Source organism: Ascaphus truei, chromosome 8 (genome assembly GCF_040206685.1).
Source record: "Ascaphus truei isolate aAscTru1 chromosome 8, aAscTru1.hap1, whole genome shotgun sequence".
NCBI lineage: Eukaryota > Metazoa > Chordata > Amphibia > Anura > Ascaphidae > Ascaphus > Ascaphus truei.
In genome coordinates, this window is record NC_134490.1 from 53081351 (window position 1) to 53096245 (window position 14895).

The 14895-nt window shown below is 42.3% G+C and overlaps 1 protein-coding gene across 3 annotated transcripts in view; it reads right to left on the reverse strand.

The window, feature by feature from the left end:
- Window positions 1-254: 254 nt before the first annotated feature.
- Window positions 255-14895, reverse strand: part of SHTN1 (shootin 1) — a 104367-nt gene continuing 89726 nt past the window's right edge. For all 3 annotated transcript variants that reach the window (XM_075612009.1, XM_075612007.1, XM_075612006.1), the window contains 2 exons: window positions 14443-14614; window positions 255-2421 (listed from right to left, as the gene is read on the reverse strand). In XM_075612009.1, coding sequence (XP_075468124.1) covers window positions 2241-2421; window positions 14443-14614 — 353 coding nt within the window. In that variant the 3' untranslated portion in view covers window positions 255-2240. The remainder of the gene's footprint in view (window positions 2422-14442; window positions 14615-14895) is intronic.

Sequence of the window (14895 nt, forward strand, 5' to 3'; positions counted from 1 at the left end):
TGACCAATATAAAGTGGCTGCGAAGCCCGTTGCAGCTTCCTATTGACCCACTTGACGTGGGAGATTTAAACCACCATTTTGTTTCACCAGAGCCGCCCGTATCTTTACCGGTACGTACAATATCAAGAGCCAGGGGGTCTGCTGCTTTTTAACTTGTGCTGGGTTACAATGCACAAAAACGGCTTTGCAAATAGTGCCACGTTTGCTACTGTTACTTTAGGAATGTATGCAAAATGAAACCAGAAAGCCAGAAGCATTTTTGTTCATTTTAATGGTTAAATCACAACAACTAAATCTCAATCAATTAAAACTGTTACATTGCATTCACATACATTACAATCCGAAAATCAATCAACAATATTCACACCCATTTAAAAACCTTTAAAATTACAAAATAAATGTACTTCCAGAATTTTTTTCTCAAACCTCAAAGACGTGAAAGGAATTCGACGTGACCCCCGATGGTGTCACCAAACGTGATTGGGCGTGTCCTTGAGTTGCCCTCCGATTGTATGTTAGGCTATTCACGTCAATACATCTTTTTCACTCCGAACACTGGATTCCTTTCACGTTTTTGATTGTTTGATTATGATTGCAAGACCGGAATCTCAGTAGATCAAGGGTGGCCAACTCCAGTCCTCAAGGCCCACCAACAGGTCAGGTTTTCAGGATATCCCTGCTTCAGCACAGGTGGCGCAATCAGTGGCTCAGTCAATGACTTAGCCATTTGTGCTGAACCAGGGCTATCCAGAAATCCTGACCCGTTGGTGGGCCTTGAGGCCTGGAGTTGGCCACGCCTGCAGTAGATGATCGGAGAAATGTGTTTTTCAGGACGTTCAGTAACTTCCTGTAATGTAAATTTAAACACCACCAATACATTTTCATAAAGGAAGGCCTAGTAATCTCAGATACATGCATATCTGAGCATCAGAAGGAATTTTTCTAAAACCAAATATATAGGAATCTATAATCCTTAATGAAAGTGGATTTAAAGTCACATGTTCAATTAATGCCAGGAAGATTCAGTGGAATTCATAAACTTGTATTAGGTGGCTGAAAGATCAAAGACTAGTGTTTTATGATGGATATTTCCCCTGGGCATTTTACTTTATACATTTGTCCCCTGTTTTATGCCAGACCACTAGCTACCATATGCTTCTCCCAATTGCCTCACGTTCCTTTTCCCTACTCCCCTTATCACCGCTATCTTTGACTTTTTGGGTCCCAATTTCGCGGTATTTCTTTTATTTATACCCCAGCAGCACAGGATTTCTAGGCCCTTCTGCTGTCCACCAGTTTAGATACTCCGTCCATCTACTGATCAGAAAAATATACAGGGGGAGATTCACTAAGCGCCAATAAGGGGTACTAGGGTCGCTCCCGTGTTAAGTGACAATTCATCCATTCCACTTCAACAGCTACTTCATGTCAGTTTGGGATGACAAGCATACTAGCCAATTCATTGTGGAAGTTTAAAACGGAAAATAAAGGAAATAAAAAAGGTGTTCACTCAGATGTAAAACACACAGGTGTGTATTCTTTTGTAGATATTATTATAGATGGTGGGATGAAGTGTATTTTTTAATTGAAGGAGTTAGGCAGATTGTGTACACACACACACACACACACACACACACACACACACACACACACACACACACACACACACACACACACACACACACACACACACACACACACACACACACACACTGGTAAACACTTGGGTGGCCATGCAAAACTGGTGCAAAAATCAGGAAAATCAATACATTTTGTTCTTTGATAAATCTTGTGCTGTTTCTTGTACCTATGTGGCAGTAACACTCATACAAGGCCCCAACATATTGTTACAGTATCTAGCAGTAATTATTAGGCACTGCCTGTGACGCCACGGAGGCGACCTCACCACTTGAGCGCAGACCGACAAACAGAGGAAAAGTGACGGACACTGGAGGACGAACTCAGCGGGTACCACACGTCCACCGAAAAGTGTGAAACCGGTTTTATATTGGAAACCATGCGAGTTTGGTACCACTAGTTTTAATCTGTTTTTTTTTTTCTGATTCAACTGTGTTATGCTATCGGCGTTTTTAGCGCTTTCTTTTTCTGCACAAGGAAAGATTTGTGACATTTTGTCGTTGTGTGATAACTAGATCAAAATGTTTACCACAGGCCGAGGAAATATCATTCTAAATGGCCTTTTCTTCCGAGAGGAAGTCCGCAAACATTTCACCTTGATATTAGCAGTTAGAACTGTTTGCCTCCTTCACTTTCTTATTTGCTGGGTTTCTATTTTCTGCCGGTTTCCTCTGGGTAGGTTTGGTTTTACCACTAGAAGACGACTGCTGAGCAATGTCTAATGAAGGTCCTGTTGTATCCTTGTTTGTATGCTTTCCAGTGGATTCTAGTGTCTTTGACGACCTACAGAAAGAAATAATATTGGAAAACATTGAGAAACTGCTAAAATAATGTTCTCACGTGCTATTCAGACAAGATATGTCTAGGTTGACACTTTCTGCTAGCGTGCAATTCAGGAAGTAGTTATCACAACTATGGCATATCACCAGCTTGGATCAATACAATTGATGATCTATTGCAGGGGTGGCCAACTCCAGGTCCTCAAGGGCCACCAACAGTCATTATGACTGAACCATCTGTGCTGAAGCAGTGATATCCTGCAAACCTGACCTGTTGACGGCCCTTGTGGACAGGAGTTGGCCACCTCATATCTATTGGATGGTATGCACATATGGGATATAATAGGTTTGCGCAAAAAATTATTTGCAGAGATTAACAGATGTGCGAGGCACGAATTGTCACCTATGCAGCTTGTTCGTAACAAAAGCAGTTAGTATTGTCAGTCAAGCTGTGAAAATGAAAGTGCATTTGTTTTTGTCTCCATCCTGATCACACACGGTAGTGAAATCATCCCGCCGCTTCCAGTTTAGGAGAAATAATGATGTAAACAGATGTTTTTTGTGTATCAACTTAAATTTTCTATAAACTGCTTTACTACTCAGCGCTGATCGCTGCAACGGTAGAAAGATACGAGTGCTGCATATAGATAAATAGCACCACTAATCAGAACATTTAGTCGGGAGAATTGCTTATAATCTCCACACTGATCTTCGTACAGGGTTGAAAAAGATGTCCTGATTGTATCTGGAAGCTTGATAAAGTGGTCATACATTTACATGCTTATGGTTTCATCAAACTGTTACACAATATAACAAAGAGCCTATACTCTTTCTTAAAGCTTACTATGTAGACCAGTGGTTTCCAATCTTTTTTGGTTAACGAAACCTATCATTATATTGTGAAATCCTCTTGTCACGGTAGCTTATGACAAGATATAATGAACACCAAATATCTGGGTTGAACTGAACGAGGCTTAGATATAATAAAATATATTTATTCCTTAAAAAGGTGAACACAGCAATATAGTACAATTCACAGACAAGAAGGTAACACTTACTTAGGGTTGGGGGAAGGAGAAGTATCAGCTAGCAATTCTCCAGCAATCCGGTGACATTCCAGGTGGAATCAGAAGCACCACTCAAAAACTGTAGGGTTGACACAGTTTATATACCTGTGTAACCCTATTCTTAACATTGAATACAGACTATTGGTGAACAATTATCTGTATCCAATCCCTAACGTGGAGACACAGATTAACCCATGCCCCCCAGCTAATTAGCCCATGTGTACTGGGACTCTATGGGTAGCCCCATAATTAAATCAGGGGCGACGACCAGTCTATCAAATGAAGGATCTGCATTGTTTGTAGGTGTAGACATAACACTTACAAACCACTCCAGTTTGATGATTCTCCACCCCCAGGTAACAATTAGAGTGGCAGAGTCTGTTGATTAGTACTTGATCTGTTGATTAGTACTTAGTGTAAACAATCAGGGCAGTTACCTTTTGATCACAGTGCTTAGGCTCAATCAGCCGGCTGCCCTTCATGACCTATTAGCATAGCAGATGGCGTCTGCATTTTTCAGAACAGATCCAAAATACCATACATATACACTTTAATATCTACACATATTAATAAGTTCCATTCTGGTGGGCTCAGTGGGTCGAAATTTGCCAGTTTTTAATGCCTACAGTGACTCCACATATTGGCCAAATATCAACTCTCTGCGACCTCCAGAACTAGAGATACAGAAATGCACTTTAAAACATCTTTAAAATACAGGATTATAATGAAACATGGGAACAGGGGAACATACATTTTCATGACATGACAAGGTATAAACCACATTCCTGGACCGGAGTCCAGTTAACCCTTTGCCTCCCTGGTGAGGTCAGGGGGTGGCCATATGGGGTGCAACCCCTTTAATACCGGGACAACCCCCTCTCCCTCTACACCTCCCCTTCTTAATGGGTGACCTGTGGCCCACTGGCCCTAACGGGGAGTGGGGCACTGCTGGCACCATTAATGAACTCAGTCTCAGAGGGATAGTCCTGACGTCAAAGTCCATCAGCATTGCTGTTTTCACTACCCTTTTTGTGCTGAATAGTAAACTCGAATTCTTGTAAGGCCAAGCTCCACCTTAGCAACTTGGCATTCTCCCCTGATGCCCTCTGCAGCCAATTCAGGGGGTTGTGGTCTGTGAGGACCGTGAAAGCCCTTCCATACACATAGGGCTGGAGTTTGAGTGTCCACACAATGGCCAAACACTCTTTCTCAATGGTGGCATAGGCCACTTCTCTGGGGAGTAGTTTTCGGCTGAGGTACACCACAGGGTGCTCTCTACCGTCGTCCCCCACTTGGCTCAAAACAGCCCCAATGCCATAGTCCGAGGCATCAGTCTGTATAAGGAAATGTTTGGTATAGTCCGGGGCAGCCAGTATGGGGGCCCCAGCAAGCGCAGTTTTCAGTGCCTGGAAAGCAGTTTCACAGGCAGGAGTCCAGGTGATAAGCACAGGCAGTTGCTTCTTAGTCAAATCAGTCAGGGGTTTGGCCACGGCGCTGTACTGTGGGACAAACTTCCTATAGTACCCTGTGGTGCCCAAAAATGCCATGACCTGTTTCTTTGTTTTTGGAACAGGCCACTGAACTATGGCTTCTACCTTGGCTGGCTCTGGTTTGAGGTGCCCTCCACCCACCCTGTGCCCTAAGTACAGGACCTCTGCCATCCCTACCATACATTAGTAGGTTTCAAGGTAAGCCCAGCCTCCCTGATCCTATCCAGCACCGCAGCTACATGTCCTAAGTGGAAGTCACAGGAATTACTAAAGACAGCAATGTCATCTAAGTAAGCCCTGGCATAGCTCTGCATCCCTTCCAGTAACCTATTGACCAGGCGTTGGAAGGTAGCCGGGGCATTCTTCATCCCAAATGGCATCACTAAAAACTCATAGAGGCCCCTTGGAGTGATGAATGCTGATTTCTCCCTAGCCTCCAGGGTCAGTGGGATTTGCCAATAGCCTTTGCTCAAATCCATAGTGGTCAGATACCTTGCCCCCGCGAGTTCATCCAGTAACCCATCCATACGGGGCATGGGGTAGGCATCTGACACCGTCCCAGCGTTGAGCAAGCGGTAGTCCACACAAAACCGGGTGGTCTTGTCCTTCTTAGGACTTAGTTGCCCAAGGACTCTGGACGGAGTAATTACCCCTAGGGTCAGCATCTCCTCTATCTCCCTTTCCATACTGGTCTTGACCTCTGCTGACACTCTATAAGCGTGCTTATGCAGAGGCTGCAGATCCCGTGTGCACTGGGTGTTTTGTGAGATGTGTGGTCCCTGGCATGACAGGGCCCTAAACTTATCTAGCATGTCCCTGGCTTCTACCTGCTGCCTAGCACTCAACTGTGCCCCTATCTCTACCTGCTCCACAGTGTTTCCCTGCCTAGCCTCCCCAAGGAGATCAGGCATTGCATTGCTCGCCGGATCCTCCAGCAGTGGGCTACAAATGGCCATTACTGCTCCCATACTCGGTGCTCTGTATTCTTTCAGCATATTGACGTGATATGTCTTATGCCTCTCAGGCTCTACCTGTACAACGTAGTTGTACTCATTCACCTTTCGGATAACCGGGTACGGTCCCGACCAGGCAGCCATCAACTTGTTCTCCCGAGTGGGTTTGAGAACAAGCACCTGCTGTCCTGGGATGAATTCCCTGCTACGGGTATTCCGGTCATACCATTGCTTTTGCTTGGTCTGAGCGGCCCTGAGGTGGTCCTGGGCCACCCCCATGAGCATCTCTAACTGGTCTCGGAGATCTACTACATACTGGATCACTGAAGCATCAGTAGCAGTAGCATCCCCTTCCCATCCCTCACGGAATAGGTCCAGAGGTCCACGTACCCTGCGGCCATATAGTAGCTCGAAGGGGGAGAAGCCTGTAGATTCCTGCGGTACCTCTCGGTAGGCAAACAACAAGTGCTGTAAATGAATCTCCCAGTCTTTCCCCTCCGCCTCTATAAAGGTCCGAAGCATCTGCTTCAGGGTACCGTTAAACCTCTCACATAATCCGTTTGTCTGAGGATGGTAACGGGTAGTGCGCCGGTGCTGTACACCGCATGCATCCCAGAGACAATGTAACAGTTCACTCATGAACTGCGACCACTGATCGGTTAGGACCTCACTAGGGAAACCTACCCTAGCAAAAATGTTCAGCAAAGCTGCTGCCACTGTCTTGGCGTCTATGGTGCCAAGCGCTACCGCCTCAGGGTACCGGGTGGCACAATCCACCACCGTCAGGATGTAGCGCTTCCCTGACCTGCTAGGAATCATAAGGGGTCCTACAAGATCCATCGCTACTTTCTGGAAGGTTTCCCTATTATCAGTAGGGGTTTCAGGGGTGCCTTCACATGGTCGCCCGCCTTACCCACTCGCTGGCAGGCATCACCAGAGCGGCAGAAATTGCCCACATCTCGAGATGTCCCCGACCAGTAGTAATAGTGTAATTTACACCAGCATCCGTTATATATAGGGCATAATACCAGTAGTGTAATAACCGGGCTCGCATTCTGTTGACCCCCTGATGTCCCGCTAACGGAATAGAGTGAGCTACCCGTAACATCTTTAAAATACAGGATTATAATGAAACATGGGAACAGGGGAACATACATTTTCATGACATGACAAGGTGTAAACCACATTCCTGGACCGCAGTCCAGTTAACCCCTTGCCTCCCCGGTGAAGTCAGGGGGTGGCCATATGGGGTGCAACCCCTTTAATACCGGGCCAACTCCCCTCTCCCTCTACACCTCTCTATTGTGAAATCCTCTCTAATAGCGCGCCTGAGATCAGATGCATTGTAAGGAACCCCAACCCTCTCTAGTAACGTGTCTGAGATCGATGCATTGTAAATTCTGTATTTGGTACCATTTTCAAATGATCTGAAAATTGCAGGGAACACTTTAGGGATGCCCCAGGTGAAAAACACTGTCTTAATGGTTTCATACCAGCGGTCTGTAGACCAGAACCTTTCATTTGATGGTTTTGTAAAATCTCTGCACTGATCTCTTTACTTAGCAGTGTTGGAACCAGGGAATTGAGGATGCAAGTAAACAGAAGGGTCCAGTTTGTGCCAGTGCAGGGGAAGGACTGTAGCTTAAAAGTGGCATAAGCATGCGTGCTTTCAACAGTGTGAACATCGTGTTTACTGGTCCTTGTATAAAAGAAGGTTTGAAACCACTGAGCTATTTCACATGACTGAATATTCATGCAAGACAAATGTTAGTTATTCAGATTTGTTAACACAAACCAAGGAACAGGGAGTGCACATGTAATGCTGAATAATTTAAAAGCAACTGTAGAAGCCTAGAGCAAAAGCAGACCAGCATAAAGCAGAAATGACTGTATGTTAATAGCTCACTCAACCTAGATAACCCATTTTCATTTAAATTACAAAATTACAACAAAAGAAAAAAAATTATGCATGGTAATTAGTCTTTTATTTCATCAATATATATGTGTACAGTATATGTGCTGAGCCACATATACATTACAATCTGCTTTCAACAGGGAGTAGTATAATAGTATAGTATATAGTCAACTATAGTATGATGTTATATATAACTATAATGATGTTATATTATAAGGCAAAAATGGTAAAAAAAAAAAAATTTTAAAAAAAAAAGGTAGAAAGGCCAAGTTCTTTTTTTCCTTACTTCTGAGGTGGCTATCTTTCAGACCTCAACAGCTGGACTCAAAGTATAATTCTATGCCGTGCTCACAGAGGGGAGGCTGCATTAGTACATGGCAGTGATCCAAAAACAGATGCACAGGCAAAACAGTTTGAACTCTGTTTCATTTGCAATAAAAATGGACAAAAACGGCAATCATATTTTACCACTTTCAATGAAAGAAAAATGAAAAAATTTACATCTGTCAGCGAAAAGTAGCTTGCTGGGAAAAAAAACCCCCCATTCAGACAAAGTCAGTGGGTTCTGAATGAGCTTGTCATGTAGAAACAACTGCTTTGGGCTCCTTTCCGAGAGACTGAGCCAAAACGTTGCTGGCTTTGTTCAAGCCGATGCGCTGAGCAGCTCTAAGAAAAATGTGATTCATTGTATACATTTCTTTTTCTTTGTTAGCTGCAAGAATATATAGTTGATATAATTCTGACAATATTCAAGATTTTATGTTTTAGTCAATTGATGTACGCAGGAAAGGTTACACCTCAAGTATCAGACAGAGGCTCTTTCTGGCTGCGAAATTATATTAAGATTAAAATAGAGGGCTCAGAAGTGGGAAATAAGAGCCCAGACAGCCCCTAGTGAACTTGGACAAAGATTTTATCTCCTTAGGTCTCAGGCACAAAGAACAAAGTTCTACATGTAAATCAAAATGCTGTATGGGTGTTGGATTTAACTCTCAGTCGTGTACAGTGAATCTCACTCACTGGAAGTCAATCCTATGAATTTAAACAGCGGTTGTCTAATAGATTAGAATTGTAAATTAAACTCTAGAAAACTGTAAATAAAAAGGAGCGTTGTGTGTATATCTTTACTTCTATAGCGCCCACAGCTGTTCTTAGCGCTTTACGAGACAATACAATACAGAGAATTATTGTACAATAAGTGCAGCAAATAAGATCAGACAATAGGAAAGACAATCCCTCCCTAATTTCTCTGTAAAATATATATACCATTAAAGCACAATTTTAATTCGCAAAAGTAATATCTAGAAAAGATTTTAGTGTTAAAAGCACATGTTTTACAACCAACAAAATCTTCCTCGCCCTCCCCGAAATAACACTGCAATGGGCAAAAAAACAGTGTTTGACATGCTTGATGAATCAATTACAAATGTGTGATTTTAAGATTAACCTCTTAAATACCAAACGATTCTGCAGCACACTGCATACTGTATGTATATACTTTAATAAATTTAAAAAAAAAATCTGTCTGCCCCCCACCCCCCTTTCCTATATGTTAAAATGTTTATTGGAAATTACCATGTACCCTTCTCAGTCATGTGCTCATGACAACTCTGTATCCTTGGTTATATATTTCCAATAAAAAAAATTTAAAAAAAGAAAAGAGTGGAAAAAAAAAAAATCTATAACTGGTTGGCAGATACTTGATCCAGATTTACAGGTACAGTATATTTCAGTTCTTCATAAAGACACAGCATATTTCACAGAGCGGTGGATTTATTTGGTGTAATGCGTTGCAGGGTTAAAAGGAGTTTAAATGTGTAATCATCTTTCCTTGCACATCTTCTCAGAGAAGAGAAAGTGGAATGTTTTTTTCTTAACCATGTAAACTTAAAAAAAACAAAACAACATGTATAAAAAATGAATAGCGCTCTCAGCTTCCCCAGGCAGTTACTAATTCTGCTAATTTTCTTGTTAAAGGCTAATTGTGCATGTAAGGACGACACATGGAAATCCTTTCTTGCAGTGTCTTGCTGTGGGGCTGAGATGCTTCCTGCAGTGTCACTAGACAATTCAGTAGTACTAAGATTACAGCAAAGGGAAGGAGAGTAAATCCCTTAATTGTATAAGATCATCAGATTAAGCCATGCCCTCTGTGTGGCTCATTCTGTCCAGAAAGGTGTCTACTGCCCCTCAAGCAAGTGTTTACTAAGAGGTGGGCGAGACACAAATTCAGAGAGACCACCTTATTTCAGGAATGTAGCACTACAGGATACACAAGAAAAGACAGTTAACAAAAGGGATTTCCCGTGCCGTGGGTGGATTCTGAAGTTAGTCAAGCTTCAGAGAACATAATTGTCCTTCAAGTTCAACCTTCCTTTTTTTCTTTTAGGACTAATTATTTATGGTAATTGAGAGGAAGCTTCAAACTCCTTCCTACACTTAATAAAACATCCCTTAGCTACACGTAGAATCTCATCATCTGGTTATTCAAATCTTGTTATATTGAGACACGTGTTGGCAAATCATGTAGACAATTCACTATCAGGATTATATCTGCAGCCGAGTGTGTAAATGCTGAATTTTGTAAAGTAAACAGGATGAAAGGTTGTGCCTTGTTCCACCATTAGAAGGAGGTGGGTTTACTGGATATGCACTTCTTTAACCCAGGCTGTGCTGAAAAGTTGTGTAGTACGGCAGGAGTAAGCTTGTCCATGTTAAAATGGATAAGAAGTTTCTTGTACCTGTGCTCATTTGCATGTCATTACCCAGAATCCCTGGCTGCAGTGGAAGCACTGTTTGCTAAGCGATAATGGGGGAAAACAGGTTTGCAGACCTGTCTGAGACATGCAAATGCACCACCAGTGATCTTTTTGTTTACTGTACGCGGGAGATAGAGAAAAGGCAGGGAAGGAGCCACAGACCGCAACCAACATGCTGATAAGATAAGACATTTTGAAGATAACACACTCACTTTGCAATATCTACATAATGGAAGAAGAATGAAAAAATTTAAGGATAGGCCGGTGTCATGATCAGAGAAGTATGTATCTGATTAAGGTATGACCGCCCGCATAAGCAAAGGTTAGAACATTAATAGAGGCATTTTCTTTTAACTTTAATTGTAGAGATCAATGGCTAGATGCTAATGCTTAACTAAATATCAGTCATTTTTACACTATTTCTGCAGAATTAATTGTGATGATGAAGCCGGAGAAAATTCTGATAAAGTCTAATAAAGGAACTGGGTGCCAGCGTCTTTGACTTAAGCAGCCACATAGCTGGATGTCGGCCATTAAAGATCTGCACTGAGAAAGTATTGAATTGAAAGAGTGCATTAAATCAACAAATCTATGACTTTCTTAACATCATTAGCATTCGCATGTCATTCTTCATGTTCTTCCATGGCGTTTTCTTATGCTTTGTATGGTGCGCGTCATGGTCAATTTTGATGCACTTATGGCTCACAAGGGTGGTGCATGCTTATAGTTTATTATAACCATGTAATTTACATGTGTGCACAACAGACATCCAAACTGTGCCTCTCTCCCCTAGTGCAGGAGTAGCTAATTCCAGTCCTCAAAGGCCACCATCAGGACAGGTTTTAAGGATATCCTGGCTTTAGCACAGGTGGCTCAATCAGTGGCTCAATTAGTATCTGCTTCAGCACAGATGGCTCAATCAGTGGCTCAGTCTTTGATTGAGCCATCTGTGCTGAAGCAGGTACTAATTGAGCTGCTGCTGCATAAGGACCGATTGAGACACCTGTGCTGAAGCAAGGGTATCATTAAAACCTGACCTGTTAGTAGCCCTTGAGAACTGGAGTTGGCCACTACAGCCCTAGTGTCATTTTTGTCTTTGTGAAAAAAGATGTTTACGCACATTCGGCACAACACCAACTGGTTTTATACACCGGCACATGGAGGCGCACTAACTTGCTATTCTTATGTGCGTCTGTTTTATGACAAAAGCTCTTCTAGCGATGCGTTATACATAACCCACTCCGCTTTCCTATACAGCACTGGCTTCTGATGCATGAGTGCCACCCTAGGGCAGCGACAATGCCACGCCAGTGCAGCGACAATCCCAACATTACTACTCTACTACAGCCTGGTACCAGGAAGAGGTGACGTGTTCTAAGCCCTGCACAACGAGTGGCCGCACTGCGTGCCTTGCAAACCACACCTGCTTGCTTCAAAATACTCTGCCCTATTTATTCTTAATGAACTTAATTTATTATTAATGAATTTAAATGAACTTTTCAATGTTTCTGCTTTATCTTTTGCTATTGAATCATTCTCCTTTTAATCTTCGCATGTATTCAAGCAGCAAGTTGGGAATTTCAGTTTATTTATATTCGTGCTTGAAGGATAAATGCATCCAAATTGTGTCTTTTCCCCCCCCCTTTTTTTTAAGGGCTGTCATTCAATCTGCGAGGCAGAGAAACAAATTGAGCTTCTTCATATTGGCTTTTATTGCACATAACAACTGTGACTGTCGGCAGAAGGATCCTTTTCATGGGCAATTCAGCACGCATCCTGCAGACCTTGGGCCCGCAATTATTTAATTTCCTTTCTTTGCAAATGTAATTCCACTTTGTTTTCTTTTTTTTCTTTGGCGGAACAAAAAGCAGACAAAAGGTGATCATCGCATTTTTTGATGAAGGTTATCTGTTTAAACAGTGAATCTCCAGAGCCTCAAAATAATAATAATAACCGTGGATACCTTTCCCCCCACAAAATAAACTTGCTTCAAACCAGGGACTGAAAGATTGACCTGGTGTTGGAGTTACATTGAGCTGTTAACCAATCAAGATTATTCATCAATGCAAACCTCTGCTGACTAGCCCCTGATATACTGTATGAACTGCCGAGTTTGGCTTGTTGTATAGTTGGCGCGCTCGTGCGCGCTAATGCCCGTGCATGTGAATCACACTTTTTGTGTGTATGGTCTGTGCTGTGAGTGACAGCTGGGCGTGGCTATGGCTTGAACGGGTAGGGAGAAAACGTTCAATTTCAGTGCAACATGGTAATTAATAAGCATAAACATATGTAGTTCGATGTAATTTACAAAACTCATTTAATTGTTTTTGACTTTTGAGAAGAAACATAACCAGTTCGGAGCATTATAAGACAGCTGCTTTTAGTCATTTTAAGAATCAAGCCATTATGATTATGAGGCTTGGTTTATTTTTGTTCTATGTTGATACATTTTGCACTGAATGTGTTTAAGTGGAGGAGGTCATACATTTCCCATGTGAAGTTGAACACATCAGAAGTTAAAGCTCACTGTGCTCGTACAAGCTCACTGTGATTGGCTAATAGAGCGTGACGTGCACCGGCAGCAGCGCGAAAAGACACGTTCAATGTCTTTCCTCCGATCTGCCGGGTCAACGCTCACTGCCGTATGCGCGCGCGGCAGAAGTATAGAACGTCAGGTTTAAACACCGTCGATTATAATTGACGCGCGTGTGCACTATATTACACGCCTAACTCCTTCGATGCTACAGCAGTGAAAGGCATTGTGGGAAAAAACATTTCATTGAATTATGTGCAGTTGTAAACCATGTTTAAAGCAATAACAGCTGGATCCCATACGGTTAAAATACTAAACAATACAAGATTACAAGATTATGATGGAAAAATAGGATTAAAATACCAAGCTGCTTGAAGTAGATAAATCTATATCTATATATAGATATAAAGAATGGCATAAAACACGTTTCTTGCAGTTATATGGTTAAATACGCATTAGGGAGAGAGCTGTAGCATCAGAATAAAGGTAGAAAGAATGACATTTCAATTGGATTTGTTGAGGCAAACACCTGTTTAAAAGGCAGGCTGTGTACAAGGGTGTTCCTCATCCCCATTTCACTCTACTTCTTTTGTCTTCTGCCAGGAGTACAGGAAATCAAAGGTTTAATTAAGCGTGATTACAATATTTGGCTGATCTCATGCGTCTCACCTACTTCCCTTTCTTTGACCTGACGAGCTACCTGACATTCTGGCAAGCGAAAGGAAGCAAAAAATGGAGACCAATTTCAACAAAAGCCAGGAATTGTAAGAAAAACAAACTGATCCGCTGCCGGATGTCTCCGAAATGCACACTTGGGAAAGGGGGCAGTGATGCTCTCAATGCCTAAAGTGGCACTTTGCACAAAAAATGACAATGAACCCATCCTCTCATTAAATTAACTGATCCGCTGTTAGACTAACCATTTTACTAGCCTGCCAACGAAGAGCTTGAACTATGCACAGAAAGTAAAAACTCTGATTAATGATGCAAGATATTATTATTCTTTGGTGAAAGGCATTAGACCATTCTGACGCTTTTATTTTGGTCTGTCAATGTAAACGGGGGGGAAAAGCACTCCGAAAAAAATGACCCAAGTCAGGGGTGGCTATCAACTTCAGTCCACAAGAACCCCCAACAGGTTACGTTTTCAGGATATCACAGCTGGCTCTGATTGAGCCACCTGTACTGAAGCAGTGATAGCCATAAAACCTAACCTGCTGGGGGCTCTTGAGGCCAGGAGTTGAGAAACCCTGACCCAAGTGGTTCTTGGGTAAACACAAACACTTCCTTGTACAGTACAGTACTTACTGAGTTGCAACCTTTGCAATTCCTTCTTTAAAAGGCAGCTCTTCACCTCCCACTGGATTTCTGCATGGGTCCCCGAATTCTGTTTTTTTTTTCCCCTGGCATAGAGAATTGGGTGCAGAACCCAAGACTGGCATTGATTTGCATTCAAGGGTTGTCAATGTCCCAGCCGGACCTGGAAATAAAATATTTCACAGGAAACATAAGAATGGGTACTGTATAGCATATTTTTATAAAAATCAGCATTCTTCTGCAGACCAAAACATTTAATATAACACTCGACTGTACAATGTGAATTTTCAGAACTGAAAGGCAGGGCAGAATTTCCAACAACCACTAAGGAAAAAGCAGACTACAAATATGAACAGTGAAAGAAAGTAGAGCAAGTGAATTCTACATGGATACGTCTCTATTTTTATTCTAAGAGATATTGTGTCCACATTATCCCCTATTATC